The sequence below is a fragment of the Castanea sativa genome, chromosome 4 (assembly GCF_040712315.1).
Source record: "Castanea sativa cultivar Marrone di Chiusa Pesio chromosome 4, ASM4071231v1".
In the NCBI taxonomy this organism is placed as follows: Eukaryota; Viridiplantae; Streptophyta; class Magnoliopsida; order Fagales; family Fagaceae; genus Castanea; species Castanea sativa.
In genome coordinates, this window is record NC_134016.1 from 7040767 (window position 1) to 7060392 (window position 19626).

The window sequence follows — 19626 nt, forward strand, 5'->3', positions numbered from 1 at the left end:
CTATTTGTAGTAAAAATTTATAGAATTGTGAATAAATAAAACATTTTAATCATAGTTTCACAATATATAAGAAAAGAATAAGTTAATCAAATTGCTTGTGAACAAGTTTGAACGTGTTCAACAAGCAAATTATTCAAACTTAAACATAAAATTTTGTTTAATAATGAGCTCAAGTTAGGTAATTCAAAGTTGTAAAAAGTTGGGTAAATGACAAAAGTAGGAGCATGAAAGATAAAAAGCCTAGTTAGTCACGGGGGTGCTGGAATTCTAACACTATTGATCTTCCTTTTTCTCCCATGCCCACCATTACTAATAATCAAAGCTTATATTGCTTTTACATTTGTAAACTTCAATTAGTTAAATCACCCATTCACCCCACCTCATCACCTCACTGCCCATTGAAAACAATAAAAAGGGGGCAGCCAACAATCTTGGTCTCCTTGGATACCCAAAAACCAAGTATAACCCAAATTACAATAATACCCTTACATCAATACCCCCAGATTCCGGGTCAACCCAACAAACAAAAAAAAGGTTCAACGAGACATAACAGCTCAGCTCATACTACATACTAAACTTCATACGTATACCCTTCTATTTCGGGTACCAATCCAAAAAGGCCAAAAAGTCCTAAAAAGTAGTATTTTTTTATAGTCTTCCTTGATGACTTATTGACCATATGAGAGACTCACTCTCACACACATTTCACTTTATCCACCACACTACGCCACAAAAAAAAACACACACACACACACACACCCTTCTCAGTCAAAAAACACACAGTGCCAGATTACCTACCGTCCTTTCTTTCTTTGGATTACAACAAAGACAATAACAATAACCCTTCACCAAAAAAACCCAAAAAAACAAAAAAAACTTGAGACTCAGACACATAGAGAGGGAGAGAGCGAGTGAGACACTTTCACACTTGTTATAGTTACAGAGGAACTTGTCTGAGTGAAACCCGGTTCCAATTTTTTGGGTTTTCTTTTATCCTATCATTTATTTTATTTTTAATTTTTTACCCATTTTTCCCCAAAATCTGATCCACCCCAGATTTTATTTTAATTTAATTTCAATTAAATTAAATTAAAAATGTGTGCTTTCTCTGATTCTTGATCCCAACCCTAAACCCCTTTTTGATTTTAGCCCCTTATTTCTTTATGGCTCCAAAATCTTCAGGTAAATCTTTTTGTTGTTAAAATTGTTTACTTTTTTTGTTGCTTAGCTATGTCTGATTTTCTGTTTGGTAGCTCAGAAAGTGTGGAAAAGATAATGGGTATGTGTGTTAATTTGAGTAGCTGGTATTTTTTTTGTTTGGTCTTGTCTGGTTAGAATTTTTTTTTTTAAATTATTATTTCCTTTGGTAGGTCTGATTTTCTGTTTGGTAGATGAGAAAGTGTGGTAAAGGAAAATGTTATGATAATTTCAGTGTTGGATTTTTTTTTAATTAAAAAAAAGTATGAACTTTTCTAATTTCCAGTTAGTGAAGCCCAATGGTGAGGCTTTAAAAGAAAAGAAAAAAAATTTGCTTAGATATGTTTGCTGATTTTCATTTTGGTTGTTGAGTGAGTGTAAGAAAGGAAAAGGGTATGTTAAAAACAGAGTAAGACTTGTTATTTACATGATTTTTTGTACTTTTTTTTTTCTTGAACTGCTTTTTTACCCCAGTCTTTTGAGGGATCATAACAAATTGAAAATTTTGAGATTCCTATATTTTCTTTTGATTTTCCTTAATTTTCCTGACTAACAAAAGCACAAGCACATGCATCTTGCTTTAGGGTTCTGTGAGTTTTAAGCTTAATTAGTTTTTCTTACATCATTGCCTGCAAAGTGAAAACTTGGATCGTAATTCAATATCCTTTCTTGATGTTTGACATAGAAAAAACTCACTTAGCCTAAGTATTCGGTGTTTGTTTTGATGTGTTTTGAGTTCTGTATATAATTAGCTTAGCTTATGTGATGATTAGATGTTATTACTCGACAAGAAATGAAATTGTACACAAACTTAGAATAGAAGTAGCTTCTGCAGCTTCTTATATGGCTGTCTTCTCTCAAACGGCTTAAGAATATTCCTTGTCTGCAGGATAGTTATCATTATGTATTGATTGCATTTTTGATGGTGTGGGACTTCATTTTTCTGACAATGAGCCTATTGCAGGTGGTACAGGTGTTACTACAATGTTGTGAGCTATTTTTGACATATAACCGGCAGAGTTAGGGTTTTCTGTCATAAATATCGATGGTTGCAAAGGGCTAGTGGAAGTATGGACTGTTTCCAGACTGTTAGTCGTCTAAAGGGTAAGTTTTTGAATATACCTCAATTGGTGATGACTATTTCACGTAGGCATAAGAAAACATCTATACCGAAGTTTACCTCTTTGAAATAAAATTTTATTGTTACTTGTCTAGACTTGCTCTGTGGTGCTAGTTCATTACTGTAACGCTGCAATGACCATTAGATTTCGGTGTACCTTAGGTTAATTTTTTACTTTCATTTTTTTTCCTGAATACTTTGCCTAAGCCTGTGATATTTGAGCATTGTGTTTTGTAGTATCATGTTGAAAGTTTAGAAAGAATTATGGATTTGCAGTTTTTGCCTAGACTCCTTATTTTTATTTTTAATTTCATGTTATTTGACCATTGGCTCTAGCTCTACTTCTTCTCAAAAAAAAAAAAAAAAAAAAAGCGCTAGCTCTACTTGGCACTTCCTCCTCATAAGATAGGGGTAGAGGATAAGGTTATGGGTTCAAAATCTATTGGGCATGTAACTTATCAATTAAATAATTTTTTTCCGTGTGAACTTCTTCTTCTTCTTCATACAAAAATAATTTAATTTTCAAAGAGAAAAAAGGCCTTGCCTTGGTGAGGTTCAATGTCAAAAAAAAAAAAAAAAAAGAAGACTGAACTATTTGAGAGTTGTAGTCTGAGCTTTCCATATGTAGTGAGTGAACTTTCTAAGTATTAATTCTTATCTCCCCAAAAATCTGGAATTTGCCATATGCTCTCCATATCTTGTGATGAATGATCATGTTCCTTTCAACAATTTGACCGGGGGGGGGGGGGGGTGGAATACGTGCTTACACGCACACACGTAGGCAATATTATGCCATAGTCAAAAGAGTTTCTGCTTTGCCGATTTATACTTGTAACCAAATGAATGGCATCCCAGTACTCTCTCTCTCTCTCTCTCTCTCTTTTGCATGAGCATGGGTTTGTGCATGCATTTGTTCATTTTCCATATGGTTCATGTATTATTCTTTCCTGAAAGAAATAACATGACATATGTCACTGCTGAAGGCAAGCTTATATATTTTTGCAGGTTCTCTGTGCCATCAGTTATTATTATTCATCATTTGGCTATCCAGTTTTCAAGAATTGGTGGCAGTGAAGACACTGCTTGAGCCTATTCACACTTCTTCCATGTCTGAGCTAGCTAGTTCACCTAGTAGTGGACTGTTTGATCCCATAGAAATATCACCTTCTGTCATTCCCCACTACCCAAATCCTGTTGAACCTTTGCCACCAATGTACCCTGTCTTTCCAAACAGATATGAGCCAAATATAACAGGAAAATGTCCTGTAAATTTCTCTCTTATGTCAAGTCTCATGGACAAAACAGCATCTGATTGTGCTGATCCTTTGGCAGCACTTTTACGAAATGTAATATGTTGTCCACAGTTAAGTAGTTTTCTCCACCTCTTCCAGGGTTTCTACAGCAACAACTCTGATAAGTTGGTTGTCCAAGATGCTGTTGCTAATTATTGTTTTACAGATATCATTAGTATCTTAGCTAGTAGAGGGGCAGATAGTAACGTACCTACAATTTGCTCCGTTAAATCATCGAATCTTACAGGTGGGTCTTGTCCGGTGAAGGATGTTGTTACCTTTGAGAAAACAGTGAATACAAGCAAATTACTGGAGGCCTGCAGCACTGTTGATCCTCTTAAAGAGTGTTGTAGACCTGTTTGCCAGCCTGCAATTATGGAGGCTACTCTTAAGATTTCAGGAAGACAATTGATGATGGATGAGAATAAAAATATGGTAGGGGAGCTTAATCATAGTGATCCTCTTGCTGATTGTAAAGGAGTGGTTTATTCCTATCTTTCAAGGAAACTTCCGTTGGATGACGTAAATAAAGCACTTCGATTATTCTCTACCTGCAAAGTTAACAAAGGTACATGAAAAGAGTTTCAGTATTTCATGAATTTTTGCAGTGCTTGTTTAATAGAATACCAACAACATTTGATTCTGGAAATAGCTTATTTATAAGAATCTGATTTTGTCTTCCTCTTAAATGATCTTTTGCAGAATTTGGTATAAGCTTTCATTTGATCTTAATCACTATGTTTTTATTATCTAATATTGAACAGTTGCCAATGGAACTGCATGCGTATATATGTAAGTGTGTGCATGTGCGTGTCTGGGACTCTGGCTTTTAACATAAGATTTAAAACTTCAGATTGTTTGTTCTAGAGCAAAACCAAAAAATTCTTGATAAGCTGCCCAGCTTTCAGAAAGAAACATGATTAACTTTTTTTTTTTTTTCCTGGGGGGATAAGAAAACATGATTAAACTCACTTTAAGTATCTACATAAACGCTTGATTTTGAGTTTGGCTAACCGTTTTTGTCATTCTTAGGTGTACGTTTTGATATAATTCAAAATGTGCTGTTTCTTCTTGTGGTTTGTTATATATACTGTTCACTTTCACTTATGTTTTACAAGTTTTTAATCATTTAACTAAATGAAGTAAACATTGCCTCTGCAGTTTGTCCTTTAAGTTTTACGCAGCCTTCTGAAGTAATTGAAGCATGTCGTAATGTAGCTGCTCCCAGTCCTTCCTGCTGTAGCTCGTTAAATACTTATATTGCTGGGATACAAAAGCAAATGTTGATTACAAATAGACAAGCTATAATCTGTGCAACAGTGTTTGGGTCCATGTTACGGAAAGGTGGGATTATGACAAATATTTATGAGCTTTGCGACGTTGACTTGAAAGATTTTAGTATGCAAGGTACACAGTGCTGTATTGTTGTTCTTCTAGTTTTGTGCTCTCAATTATCCCTCTATTTTATCTGACATAGTACTTCCTTTCTGTTTTGTGGATCTATGTGTGCACTGGAGCAGTATTTGGACAAGGTTTGCTACTATTTTTAATTCCTTTCTTCTACCATTGTCCTTATTATTTTTATGGACATAGAACCAATTCATTCCTGTTTACTTATAAAAAATGAACAGTGTTAATGTTCTAGATGCAGTTGAACACCTGGTGCCCAAAGCAGAAAGTTGGGAATAGAGTTATTTAGTATTTGTTAACTGAATTATCTTGGGTTTTCATTAAAGGACTTCTATTCTTGTTGCAATGTCTAAATGTTAAGAATAGGTTGAATGATATTAACCACCATTTGAAGTAGTTCGAGAAAAATTCCAGTGCACTTTAGAGTTTTAGGGTGGGTTTTCAGTTTTTATTTAACAAACAGTGGTGAAAGTAGTCATGTATAAAAGAGTCAGCATGCATAGAAGTTCTAAAGAAAATGAGTGATGTAATAATCGATGATTTTGGTTTTTATTAACAGCAGGGTGTCTACTTCGAAGCTTGCCTGATGATGTGATATTTGACAATGCAACAGGCGTTGGCCTTGTATGTGACTTGACTGACAACATTGCAGCACCGTGGCCTTCGTCATCCTCAATGTCGTCCATGTCTTTTTGTGCACCTGGTAACTGATTGGAGCAGCCTGATTCTTATCCGTTTTATTTCTTCATAGTTCTAAGAGATCAATATAATTGACAGTGATTACCTATCATGATGCTCAATTTTTTTGAATAAAAGTTTTTATTACCTATCAAATATATATATATATATATATAATTGACAGTGATTAGCATTATTGCAGTTTCTTTTAGTGTCCATATCCTTATTGCTGTTTTTAAATTCTGCAGAGATGTCATTGCCTGCACTACCAACATCACAGACTTTAAAAAATCCTGGTGTGTACCATTACTTTGTGCAATTTCTAGCTCTTGTGAATTTCCTGTCATTTGTTCCACTCGTGTAAGCCTTAAATAAGGCCATATAAAGGAGCAGAGAAAAAAAAATGTGCATAAAATAAATAAAAGAAGGCTGGCCTCTTCAACAAAAAGTCAATGTGATAAAAATAAACCTTGGCTTTTAAGAGAAAGGTGGAATTCTGTGTCCAATAACATTTCAGCCAGCCCAAACATATATATATATATATATATATATATATATATATATATATATGGGTAAAATATAGTTGACACCCTTGAGGTTTAGGCTAAATGCCAACCGGGTTCAAGACTTTTTAAAACTGACCAACTTGGTCCCTAATTATTGTGAGAAAGTGGAGAAAAATGAGTAGCAGTTAAGGAGCGAAGTTGGGTTTAGGGACCAAGTTGTTCAGTTTTGAAAAGCCTTGGACCTGACTGGTATTAGCCTAAACCTCAGAGGTGTTGATGGTATTTTACACTATATTATATATATATATATAATTTTATTTTATTTTATTTCTTGAGAAAAAGCCCAAAGAAATATTATAGATGAAAGATGGTTGATGGTTTTTGAAAATGAATTTAACTGTTGGTGTTTAACATGGTAGACGTCAGAATTAACAGTGATTCATATAAAGCACAAAATTATATGTAGAGAGAAGTAACATCATTTGCATTAATAGTTTTGATCATTTGTCTTGTATTTCAATAAAAATGACGATACAAAACAATTTATACACATTTAAGTGTCACAAAAAGCAAAAGAATATCAATTTGATGAGGCAACTAGTCTTGTTAAGATTTAAGTTCCAAGTTATACATATTGAAACTTCTTTTACAATAATACATCATTTAATAATTTTTTTCAAGATCAATATTTTTCCAAGCCATCTTTTTGATTATATGACCTACATGTGCTCATCATACTTGTCAAATATCAATGTAACCGAAAATTAATAACTATATAATCAAGAAAATTTTCATAATTAAGATTTTTAAACTTATAAAAATTTATAGAACAGATGAGTTTTGGGCTTAATGGTAAATGACATCAGGTCTACTGTTTATTTAGCATGCATGAGAAGTATATGGAAGATGGGTAATCTAATGGTAGTCAACAAAATATTAGTCTCTTGCAAGTGCTACACTAGGTAACTTGTACCCAATACGTACCTAAACATTCTTCCTGGGCATTTATTGTGGTCTACATTTTGTATGGTTGGTGAGACAACATGATAGAAAATGACTTGCTGTTAAAACTACCTTAGGCTGAATTAAGCGATTTAGAGTTTCAATAGCTCCCCTTTTTTCCCCATAGATAACATTTCTGACTTATAATTATGATGCTATGTGCAGGCTGTCGAAGTGGTGAGTTAGAAATGCTGGTACCCATTTTTTCATTTTTTGTTTTCACTACATTGTTGTTCTGAAAAGCGTTAGCTTGGGGTTGATCTGGTTTGAGTCACGGGTTTTTGGAAATTGATTTTGTGTGGATTTTGCATGTATATTTTGAATAGCCTCCATGTATAGCAGCCTCTCTCTTGCTCTCTCTTCTCTCTCTCTCTATCAAGCATGAACAATGCCAGGTTAAGGGACTGATTAAACTATGGTTTAAATCCAATTCACTAACCATATTGCAATGTCGGAGAAGGTCCTTGGCGTTTTTTTTCTTGGGTATATAGGCATGACTTGGGTGGTACTTGAACCAGGGCCTTTGGAGGGACAGCTTGCAAATGGGAAAACATCATAGGGATAACACTTAAAGTGTGAAGGTGATTAGGATGTCCGTTTGTTAATCTCCTGGGGTTCTGGATGATCGAATAGCTGGATGGAAAACTTTGGCAACAGTAGCAAGCATATGCATCTCTAAAACCCAACCAAGAAAAATATAAAAATGGATATTGTACTTCAAAATTTATTTTTTTTAATCTATAATTTCACTGTATCTTTAGAAAAGGTGTCCTTGATTTTGATGAATAGGAGTATCATGTCCATGATATTAGATGTGAAGGGTTTTTTTTTTTTCCAGATAAAAGTTTAAGATGATCAAGATTTTAATAGAACCTTTATCACTAATGCTTAGCAAAATATTAATTTTCCTTCTGGCTTATAAAAATTGTACACATTTCCCCCATTTAGATGTCTATTGTCCCAAAAACGTTTTGTGGGTAAAAAGTAATCATTCAATTTGTATAAGTTTGCAGCCGTTACAAGTGTTTTAATTTACTTTTCTACTTTGAAATAAGAGGAGAAAATATTAAAGATTACTATATTTTTTAATCACAAAAAAAAAAAAAAACTTAGGAGTGTGATGAGTATTATGTGTTGTAAAATAATTAAGTATATTCAGAGGCTTTTATATTTTCTGGATAAGGGTTAATTTAGGGTATTTATTATAATTTGAGATTACTACATTTTTCAATCACAAAAAAACTAATGGTGTGATAAGTATTATGCATTTGCAGTAATTCCAAACTATAATAGATGCAAATTATTTTTCTTTACCCAAATCTCTTCTGCAAAATAGAATGAGTTTATTTCAAATCTAACTATTGCTACTTGACCCTACCCAAATTAAAAAAAAAAAAAAACTAATGCTACTTGATAGGGATAAATTGTTGCAATTATTTGGATAACTTGGCTGTTGCATTCTGTCGTGTGACTTTGGGGCTCATATATATCACTGAAAAATCTAAACAGGATTCGCAAATAGAGGAGAGACTATTACAGGAGTGGCAGTCTTTGTTATTCTAAGGAGACAATAATCCTAAACATGAAGTTATTTGAATCAATTGGGACTCAAATTTAAGAAATTAAAAAATAGAATTCAAATTAGCAACAAAAAAAAAAAAACCAGTGATTAGAAAAAAAAATTCAAATCTTGATAAACTTAATTGACATGGCCATAGCCGTGCTTGTTGTGTCCACCATTCCTCCACTTGGTTCTACAAATGAGTTAGAAAAATTAGAACGAAAAAAAAAAAACTTTATTTAGTATTTATTTTTCATGTTTTTCACCAAAAAGAAAAGTGAAACATGCAACTTACAGTGTTCCAATTTTGTAGCTTGAAGAGACATTCGTGAAATTCCCTTGAGTCGTCACTATTTAAAATTAATTGATCTCCCAAATAGTTGTATCAATTTACTACTTTCAAAATCAAGTCAATATAATCCTTGAGTCTACCCACTGTTTAAATTTCAACGAAATAAAATAATTCAAATTGACTAGGTTTTAAAAGTTTAGTTTTCATCCTATTTGTCATGTAAGTTAATTTCATAAACAGTTAAATAGATTCAAGGACGAAAATGACTTTCGGGCTCAATTTAATTCAACAACTAAAATTTCATATTGTCAAATTTAAGTTTGAATGCCATCTACATAAAAATTTAAAAAATAAAAAACTAATTTGATAATTTGAAAAAAAAAACTAATTAATATTTTAGTCTAATAATAAATAAAAATTAACTCTTTCGATTCGTATGTATTTATTACAAAACTAACCTAAAATTTTTGCTAGAAAAAAAAAAAAAAAGACTACTTTGAAAATTAAACAAATTGTAGGTTTCAAACCTTCAATTAACTCAACTATTAAAAGTTTCTTATTGTCAAATTGTGGAACCCAAAAGCAATCGACAAAGAACAATTATCATGAATGAGATATTATAGGTATCAGTATATTCTACTTCTATAGATCAAAAGGAAAGTCAAACAAATTGAAGTTTTAGTCAGCTTAGAGTTAGAGCTATAAATGATAGAGTGAAAATCAGATACAAAAAATTGACATGTAGCAGATTGGTGATAGTAAATAAAAAATAATAATGTAAGTGTTCGATTAAACCAGAATCAATGAAAGCTTATTTCTATAAAAATTTATTTTATTTTATTTTGACCCATAAAGAATTGACACATGTCACAACATTTTCACAATATTTTTATGTATACATTGTACTTACAATATAAATTTATATTGTAGACACATAAAAATTAATAATTTTGTATACATTTGCAAAATTTGTACAATATTTTTCACTTTTTGTGTATCTACAATGTAAACATATAAAGATACTTGAAAAAAAAAAAAGCTCAAACCAACTAGCGTACTTGAAGGGAAAAAAAATAGCGTAGCTCACTAGTGGGTTCCAGTTAATTTAACTGGTAAAGTCTTTGATGGTTGTATAAGAGATCTGAGATTTAATCTCCGCCTATACCAAAAACTGATTGGTGTCTTGGTCTGATGATAAAGAGATATCATCAAGAATGGACGCCATAAATTAAAACTCTCTCTTAAAAAAAAAGAATAAACCAAAAATTATTATTGACGAGCCTATCCTCTCTTTTTATATAGTTAATAAATAAATAGATAGATAGAAATAATAATAATAATAATGAAAGCTTGCCAATTAAAAAAAAAAAAAAAAAAAAGAGTCAAATTTGGTGTGTACGTACGAAGCATTATTCAATTTAACGGCTCGGCTTCTAAAACCCTTCCTTCCTTCTCTGCCTGAATACAAACCTAAACCCTAACCCCCCCCCCCCCCCCCTCTCTCTCTCTCTCTCTCTCTCTCTCTGTGTGTGTGAAACCCTAAAATCAAGCACGCATATGGCCACTACGGGCTTCTACCAAACGAATATTGATTCGATTTATTCACAGATTAAGCACGAAGAGAAGCAGATCAGACTCAATAGAAGGTCAGCTTCTTCTTCTTTTTCGGTTTGTGAATGAGGAAGTTTGTATTTTTTTTTTTTTTCTTTTCTAGATGTAAATTGCAGCATTTGATTTTCTTAATTATGGGTTTTACTTGTAAAGGGATTCTGCAAATTGGGTGTTGAATAAATTGATGATTTATTTATGGTCCTTTATTAATTTACACCAATGCTTAATAAATTTTCTATATTTTTTGTTTTGTGGGGTTGTGAATGAGAAAGTTTATATTTATATATAATTTTTTTTTTTGCTATGTAAATTGAAGAATTTGAATTTCTTAGTTATGGTTTTACTTGTAAATATAGGGATTTTTGTGGTACATTATACATACTGTTGTTTATAATTCATTACCCCATTTTTCTTCTCTTTATTTTGTGCACGATTTTATCATTCTTTTGGATCAGATAGTTCTTGTATGTGCTAATCATGTGAAATAACATGCAGATGGTTGGTGGGGCTTCCTACATCCAAATCTAACCCGAAGAAATTTGGAGGACCCAATGTCTTGAAAAATAGGCAAGTGGAAGAAATTTTTATTATATTGCTGCTTGTTTGTTTTCTGGTCGAAGTCCAGTTTTATTTTGCTATAATAAATGGTTTTGGTGTTGTATCCTCAGGTCTTTACCCGAGTCTTTGCTTAGGGAAGATGATGTAAGTTATTCTATTTCAAAAACGGCGCTATCGTTTAACATTTTTTCTTTTTTTTTTGGGATCCTTTGTTCTCCCTGTTATCATTTAACGTTATGCATTGCACTGTTGAATATGCAATTTTTTTTCTCACAGTTACACTAAATTATTTATAATAATCTTATTTTCAGATATTCTATGAGAATGTAAAAACATGTGTTGAAGAAGCCTTTGGAGCATGTAAAGTTGGAGTGCATAATGCTACTAAAGTTGATTTGGAAATGTTTGACACGCGCAATTTAACAAGAATAATTTTCTCATGCCTCAATGAATTGAATAATAGAGGTCTTTACCTTCTTACTCTGATACTTACAGGAGGCTCAGTAAAGTTTGAGAAAACTCGTTGGAAGATGAAGAAGGTAATTGGAGATCATATTCCAAAAGTTCTTAAAAGCCAAAATCATAAACATCATAAAATGGAAATTTATAGGCAGCTATCCCAAATTCTTAATGATCCGCAAAATTTCCGAAAGAAATGTGTGACGTTTTTGACTCCCAGATCCCAGTTTCATCGTACTGCTGTAACTAATGTCCTGCGTGGATTAGAGAACTTGCCTATTGAGATCCTGATTGCAATGAACAAGAAGCTTAAAGGTTCCAAAGTAAGCATACCTCAGTTGTCCACTCGCAAAAGTGGATGGAATCGAAATGATTTAATTATACGAGTGAGGAATACTAGTGAAAAGATGCTTTCAGAACTTGGTGTAGGGGATGAGCTACAGGAGCCATTAGCCAAAGCAATGGCAATACCGGGCTTATTGCTGAAGATAACACCAGGTTTTCAAAATTCCTCCATAACAGAGTTCTATCCAGTCTCTTCAGAAATAAGAACCTTGCAGAATGAGATATCAAAGGCTATTTGGTTACTAAAGACAAGAGTTAGGTTTTCAGAGTTGAAGAACTTGCAGCTTCTGCTAGACCCAAGTGCAAAAGTATCAAATCGTAGTTTACGCACAGCAATAAGGAAAATGTTAACTGTATATCTTGTCGAGTGCAGTGATATGGATACCATTCCAAAGTCGCTATTGGAAACCCTTGCTGTTATTAATAGGTATTCTCGAAGTACACTACTTGGATGCTTCAAAAAGGAGGATATTGGGGAGGAAATTGAATTAGAAACAGAATGCATATTGAGTGTCAGTGCCCAGACAAAGCAGATTGTTTTAGATTTGCTGCCTGACCATGACTTTGATGAAGATTTTACTGATGCATATATGGAGGAGCTAGAAGAAAGTGAAGATGATGACAATGATGATAATAGTAGGAGCTCTCAGAGTAGTAGGTCTCACTGTATGGACTCAGATAACCACATTGAAAGTACTGCAGATTCGGTGCCATTTGATTGCAAGTCACCTACATCTAAAACTAAGGAGAATGGATCTTTCTGTTTCCCTACACCTGGAAACTGTTTAAATGGTGCTTCCGTTGAGGGACCTACACCTAAGGAATTTACTAGAGTGGATTCTGTTGATCCTCTTGGTATCATTTCCTCTCCATTCAGGGAATCAAGATCACTTAGCAGCCCAATTAATATTAATATGAACCAACACAATGTTGAAAGTATGAGTGAATCAAACATGCATAGAACAAAAGAAATTGATTTTTGCTCACCTTTTTCACCAAAGGAAAGGTCAGGTGAAAATTCTATTGAGAGACATGATACTGAATTCAACTCCAGAGCAGATACAGCAAACCCACCTCCTTCTGTTTCTAACGTGTCATGTGGGAATCCAAAAGCTACAAATGGGAAGCAAAGTACATGTAACAACCAGTACCTAGCCATCCAAGAAGTTTGTGATGAAACGAGTATGGTCGCCTATAATCTCATTGGTCACTTGCTGGAGGAGTTTGCACAAGTAGAAGGCTTGGATTTGGACTGGAGAGATAATTTGTATCTCAGAGGCGATAATTCAATTGAAGAAGATTCCAAAGGTATGCAAAGTACCTTTTTTATTTTTTGGTTCTTTCCAACTGAGATCTATAAACAGCTGAAACAATTTTCCAGTGGGAACAATCTCTCCACGGCAGTTATTTTTTAAATGTTGTTATTACTACTTTGCACTTTTTTTCCATTACATCTACAACATGATTTGCATATATTTAAAAGACAAAATGTGACCTAACTTGTTGTGAGTGCTCTTCCAAGAAGTGCCAAAGAAATAAAGTTCTTTGAGTATATGATATCTATTGCAGATTTTGTGGATCTATTAAATTTGAATTCTACATTAGGACTTACTCTAATGGGGCATTCTAAAATTCAAAATTATCTGTTATGGCAAACAGGTTTCATGTTGCCCACAGAAGTTACAAGAATCCTAAGTAGATCATGTCAGTGTAGGATTTCTAAGGACAAAAAGGAACTGAACAAAGTATTAATGGATATGTATATATTATTGCTTGTATAATTGAAAAGCCCTTGAACTTTGACGTGCTTCAGAAATTATTGGCGTAAATGTTTAATAGTTTATAAGTGTGAACAATACCTTTGTCAAATATATAGTTAAACCAATCCTGTACTGATATGTCATGTTCACATCTCTCCTGTTTCTCACCTTAATGTTGCTTTCCTACAGCATCAAGGGAACTGGAATACCATTCATTTGTCTAGTTCATTCTTTTCTTTTCTTTTTTCCTTATAATTTATGTATTATCACTGAAATGATGAAGTAGCTGCTAACTGGAGGATGGTTGGTGGGTCTCGAACCCATGACCTTGCTCTTATAAAGGGAGAAGCTGCAAATAGAGCTAGAGCTTATTGGCATTGCCATTAACTTGTGATGGGAAATTGTTGCTGGTATTATACTTTATTCCAATAAACTGTATTTAAACATGGTAATCAGAGAAACAAATATATGAAAGAAAAAAGGGGCATTGGAATTGGTACTATTCTTTTTATAAGATTCTCTATATACAAGTAACGCTTATCTATGCACAAATCATCCTATATGTCCCTTTTTTTTTAAACCTTTTCTCCTTTTGGTGCTATGCAGCTTTATCAAGGATCTTAATTTCAGTGATGGGTATAGTATATTCTAATAAAATGATTTCCTTGCACTTGTCACAATTCAATGTAATGGATTCAGTTGTTAAGCTAGCAAGTCCCCCCATGGAAAATTTGTTCATTATTTTTCTCTGAGCCCTTGCATGACCTTAAGCACTTCATCTGTAGTTTTGTTATATGTCAGAAGGAAGGCCAAAAATGGTCACTGGATCTTGTCTGGTTTCAATTGTCAGTTAATGTTTGTTCTGCTTTCCGTTTTTGCAAATAATTAACCAAATATTTTATGATGTTTCCCATTTCAATTTCCAGAGGAAGAAAAAAAGCAGCCTGCATCTGAGGCTGATAATGGAGGTTCAGTTATTGTTCGGGTAGTTGAAGAGCTAATTCCTTCCTTTCCTAAGAGGTGTGTTGCTTCTTCATTTTTGATTTGCTAAATAAATGTAGGATGTTTATTGTGTCACTGTTTATGATAGTGCTAATATAGTTGCTTTGAATGTTGACTATTTTGTTCAAATGCCAACAATTAATCTTTTTTTTCAGCTATGTTGACTTGTCTAAGCTTTTTTTTTTCCAACAATTATTCATTTTTCAAATAAAAAGTTGTACCGAAGTCAAGCAATCAATTATTTTGGCAAATTTTTTTCCTGCTTATTGAGCTTATTTGACTTATGTTTGAAGGCTTTACTTTTTTTAGGTATGGTTGTACCTTTGCCCAACTTATTTTTTAAGCCAAATAAACCAATGAAAATGAGCTATTGACTACATTGTAAAGTGCCTAGCTGAACATGCTTAAATTATAAAGAAGCCATTTGTTTCATTATATTGTAGAGTCTTTAACAATATCATAATAGTTTCTTGAAATATGGGGGCTGATGTTTTTTATGACTGCAGTGGAATTGAAAGATTGAAGATATTGATGGGCTTGTGATAGCATATTTTTAGGAGTTGGTGGTACCTTTTTGAATATCCCAGAAGAGTTGTTCTGAAATACTTTTTGCATATGTTTACAAGCTTGCCCTACTCCCAAACGTGGAGGTGAGTACGTTGTTGAGAAAGAGGCTTAGCTTCATGATCATATAAGAAAAAAAAAATGACTGTTATCAATTTCATTTGTGACCATACATTACCATTGATATCATACCATCTCAGTTGTAGCGGCCTAACAAATGACTTTTGCACAATGATACAGGCCACCCGTCCTGAGTCTTGTGGGTTGTGAGCTTTATCATGTGATTGCGAATCCTGTATAGATGAAGTTACCCATAGTTAATATTGTGGACATTCAAACTGGCTCATTTCTAACACTGCCGGATAAGGAAGAAGTGATAGGTGCCTTCATAAGAGCTGATATCATGATTTAAACTTTAAATCCTATTGCTGTGTGTGTATACTGAGAAATTTATGCTGTGTATCTATTCATTTATTATTTGTTCGTTTGTACATGCATGATAAATAATAATGCTCACTGGATGTACAGCCGGTTTCAGTATAATTTATCAGTTGCTTTTGAATAATTTATTTTTTCTGTTCAACAAAATTTGTTAAACTTTAGATACTCTTGCTTGTAGCGATGACTATGGTGATGGTGGTGTTGGATGGCTGTGGGATGATACACTGGTGGCATTTTCACAGTTATAATTTGTGTTTATGAATGACTGTATTTCTTGTTTTTGTTTCGATTAAAAGAACTTTATTTACTTGTTTATATATATATTAGAAAGATGAAGAGTGACATTTATTATTGTTATGCTTTTGTTGAGCCTTATTAATATAGTGGTCATGTCATCTTTTTTTCTTTCCATCATTTCTTCAAAAAATGTATATAAATATTAATATATGCAATGATGCATTATGCCTTTGCTCCTTCTCAAAACTAATTATAACTTGTTAATAATGATATGACCATCACTTTTTATTACCATGATTTTACACATTCTTGAACCTAAATGTAACTTATAATACCTTCTCAAAAAAAAAAAAAATGTAACTTATAATAGAAAATATGTGTAATACAAACACCTTGGGTGGGGATATCATTTATTTATTTATAGTTTATACTCCCCCGAAAAAAAATCTCATTCCACCACCGTATTCATATCTGTAATGCTAGGTTGAAAGGTCCAATTTTGCTTATACTTAAGAGACCATATGTCATTTTTTCACAAAAGGTTTTTTTTTTTTTTTTAAATTATAAAATATTAAATGCAAGTGGTTTTCCTAATATACTTTTTTTGTGGTATACCAACTTTCTCTACATGGTACTAAATTCAACTTAAACAAAATCTTCAACAAGCACGTTGAATCACAACGCATGCATAATAATTTAGTAAAAAAATATTAATATGATAACAAATTTAATTGATATTACTTCAACAAAAAATCACTTCCATCACATTGAAATACATTACTTATAATAAATTATGGTTTTATATCACTTTACTATTGTAATTATTATTAATTTTTTTAGTTATGTTTACTAATTACTACCCAGCATTAGATCCACTTCAGTCTATTTCAGTTCAGTTCGGTTTTTTTGGTCTAATTTTGTCCAGTTTGATCCATTTTGGTTTAATTCAATCCAGTTCAACCCGTTCGGCCTATTTTGGTCCACTTTAGACCAATTTAGTCCATGTTGGTTCACTTTGGTCTACTTTGGTGTACTTACTTAAAAATTTAGAAAAAACATTTTTGGGTTGAGAGTACTTAAGAATGCCCTCATTTTTTGTGCTTCTATATTTTTGGGTAAAATTTAATAATTTGCATTTATTATAATTTAGAAATATATTTTTTTATTTTTCAAAAAAATAATAATGATAAATTTTAAAGATAGCAGTAACTGTAATTTCTTTTTTGAACGTGTGTTTGAAAGTGGTGTAGTGATATAGACAAAAATTTGGGTAGGAAAGATAAGATATACGTGAGGGGGAAAAATGCTAAATTTTAGGAGTTCTCTTAGTTTTTTATTTTTTATTTTTTTAAATAGGGGATGTTTTACTTTTATTTGGATAAAAAATAAATAAAAAAGACTAAAATTTAGGGAATAAAAAGATTTGCATTAAGGGAAAAAAATTCTAAATTTTAGTTCTCTTTTTGAATTCAAAATAAAATTTTTTATTTGATATTTATGATCCTATTTATAAGGGCAGTTACCCTTCATTAATGAAAGTATTTTTTGAATCATATAAAAGTCCAGTTCATATAGTAAAATCATCTTATAGATAGTATAGATAATGCATAATAACAATAATTAGAAGAATATAGACCACTTCAAAAAATAAATAAAGAAAGAATAATATCAATAAAAAACACCATATTAATATGATATAGATATTACTTTTAAAAATTATTTAATTTTTAGGGAAAACAATTTATCTGCTATAAAATTTAGAAAATAAATTATACATTATACCACATCTCAACATCATATACTAGTAAAAGTTAGGTTTAAAAGCTATGGTTACACCCTCACTAATTAATAAATTAATTTTATATTATTAGTTAGGATATATTTCCTCAAATTAAAAAATAATATTTAACAACTATTTAATTTAAGTAAAACTTTATCATTTAAATTTCAATGCGAGCACTGTAAGGTGGAGAAGGAATCAATCTATCACGCACTATGGGAATGGGAGTGTACTCAGCTTTCACAAGTGTGCGATTCCCATCCCATCCTTTTCGTTTCGACAATCTAGATGAATAGGGTTAATCATTTACACTAACGAAGAGCGGAAAAATCTAGAGTTGTTGGCAACGATAATGTGGACTATATGGCATCGTCGAAACCAGGTAAGAGCAACTTCAAAAGTTTATCCAATATCTCAGGTGATCCCAACTGCTTCTCAAGCACTTGCTGAATTCCATCGAGCTGATTCGAAACCTCTGTCGCAATTCCATAACTACAACTAGACTCGGGTCAGGTGGTCACCTCCGCCTGAAGGTCTTGTTAAAGTAAACTTTGATGGAGCGATTTTCCAGGATATTAGCAAAACTGGACTGGGGTGGTCATCAGCACTGGCGGCTCTACTTGCATGTGAGGGATCTGTAACACCTCTGACTTGAAAAAATTGTATATATATACTTTAAAAATATATATATTATATACTAAATTAACCTATTTTAATCATCTAATAAAATTTTTGAACACTTTTACTTGAGAAATTTGAGTTTAATAAATATAAGAGTAGTGTTATATCCACAACATTTTTATAATAATTTCACAATAAATCTTATGTGGTAAATCGTTACTAATTCTAATTCGGGTTCAATATTGACATGTTTTACTCACTAATAACAAGCTAACAACTTGTTGTATAAGATTTGTTATGAAATTATTGTGGTCACTTTATTATTCTCATATTGCACCTTTATCTTTTATTAGTCTTTTTTTTTCTTATTCTCTTTGTTAGTACAAAAAAATTGTAATATTTCGTGTATTTGCGTGTTTTTTTTTTTTTTTTTGTAACATTGATTTCAAATTGTTTTTTTTTATTAAATTTTGTATAATTAAAGTTTTTTAGTGACCATTCTAAAAAAAATTCCTAAAGCCGCCACTGGTCATCAAAGATAGTCAGGGGCAGGTATCGCTGCTCTCTCAGAATAGGCTAGTCTTTCTTTTTCTTTAGATATTGTAAAAGCTATGGTGGCTGCAAGAGCTATATATGTCTTTAACGCAGGACCTTGGCTTCACTTCTTTCTTGCTAGAAGGGGACTCCGAGAACGTGATCAAAGCTTTGAAATCAGACGAAGCTTCCCTATCATCTTTTGGTCACCTCATTACCTTGGCTAAATCCAAGATGTTGGTTGGTAGTTGTATTTCCTTCTCCCATGTTCACAGAATTCGTAATAGTGTTGCTCATAACCTAGCTCAAAATGCTAGATATGTTAGAAGTTTTTCAGCGCAAATAGAGGATGTTCCTCCACACCTGTCTCATGTACTTTTTACCGACAATGGCTGATTGTTTTTCTAATGAAATTCAATGTCTTCTTTCTCAAAAAAAAAAAAATATATATATATATATATATATATATCAACAAATTTAAATTATATTCAAACTAAAGTCTATTATAAAAAATACTAAACTTAAATCTCAAAACAAATACCCACATTTTCTTTCTAAAAAAAAAAAAAAAAAAACTCACATACGTTTTGACTTCTACTTCAACTAAAAGTCTATTATCAATATTTTAACAACAACTAATTAGTAAATTAATTTTA

At 32.3% G+C, this 19626-nt stretch overlaps 2 protein-coding genes across 5 annotated transcripts; both read left to right on the forward strand.

The window, feature by feature from the left end:
* The first annotated feature begins 712 nt into the window (after nt 1-712).
* LOC142631320 (putative GPI-anchored protein At1g61900) lies at nt 713-7564 on the forward strand. 4 transcript variants are annotated; one of them, XM_075805468.1, is made up of 8 exons: nt 713-1182; nt 2162-2301; nt 3323-4177; nt 4771-5016; nt 5130-5141; nt 5579-5722; nt 5946-5993; nt 7371-7564. In XM_075805468.1, exons 2-8 carry the CDS (start codon nt 2268-2270, stop codon nt 7442-7444), a joined length of 1413 nt encoding a protein of 470 aa, XP_075661583.1. In that variant the 5' UTR covers nt 713-1182; nt 2162-2267; the 3' UTR covers nt 7445-7564. The 4 variants fall into 4 exon arrangements, 3 of the variants coding, with proteins under 3 accessions (XP_075661583.1, XP_075661584.1, XP_075661585.1); XM_075805469.1 differs by having other exon boundaries at nt 5582-5722; XR_012843579.1 differs by lacking the exon at nt 5130-5141 and having other exon boundaries at nt 4771-5023.
* A 3006-nt stretch (nt 7565-10570) lies between these two features.
* LOC142630691 (uncharacterized) lies at nt 10571-16077 on the forward strand. Its single transcript, XM_075804716.1, has 7 exons — nt 10571-10704; nt 11165-11236; nt 11338-11371; nt 11539-13339; nt 14718-14811; nt 15300-15443; nt 15598-16077. Exons 1-6 carry the CDS (start codon nt 10616-10618, stop codon nt 15334-15336), a joined length of 2127 nt encoding a protein of 708 aa, XP_075660831.1. The 5' UTR covers nt 10571-10615; the 3' UTR covers nt 15337-15443; nt 15598-16077.
* Nucleotides 16078-19626: the final 3549 nt, after the last annotated feature.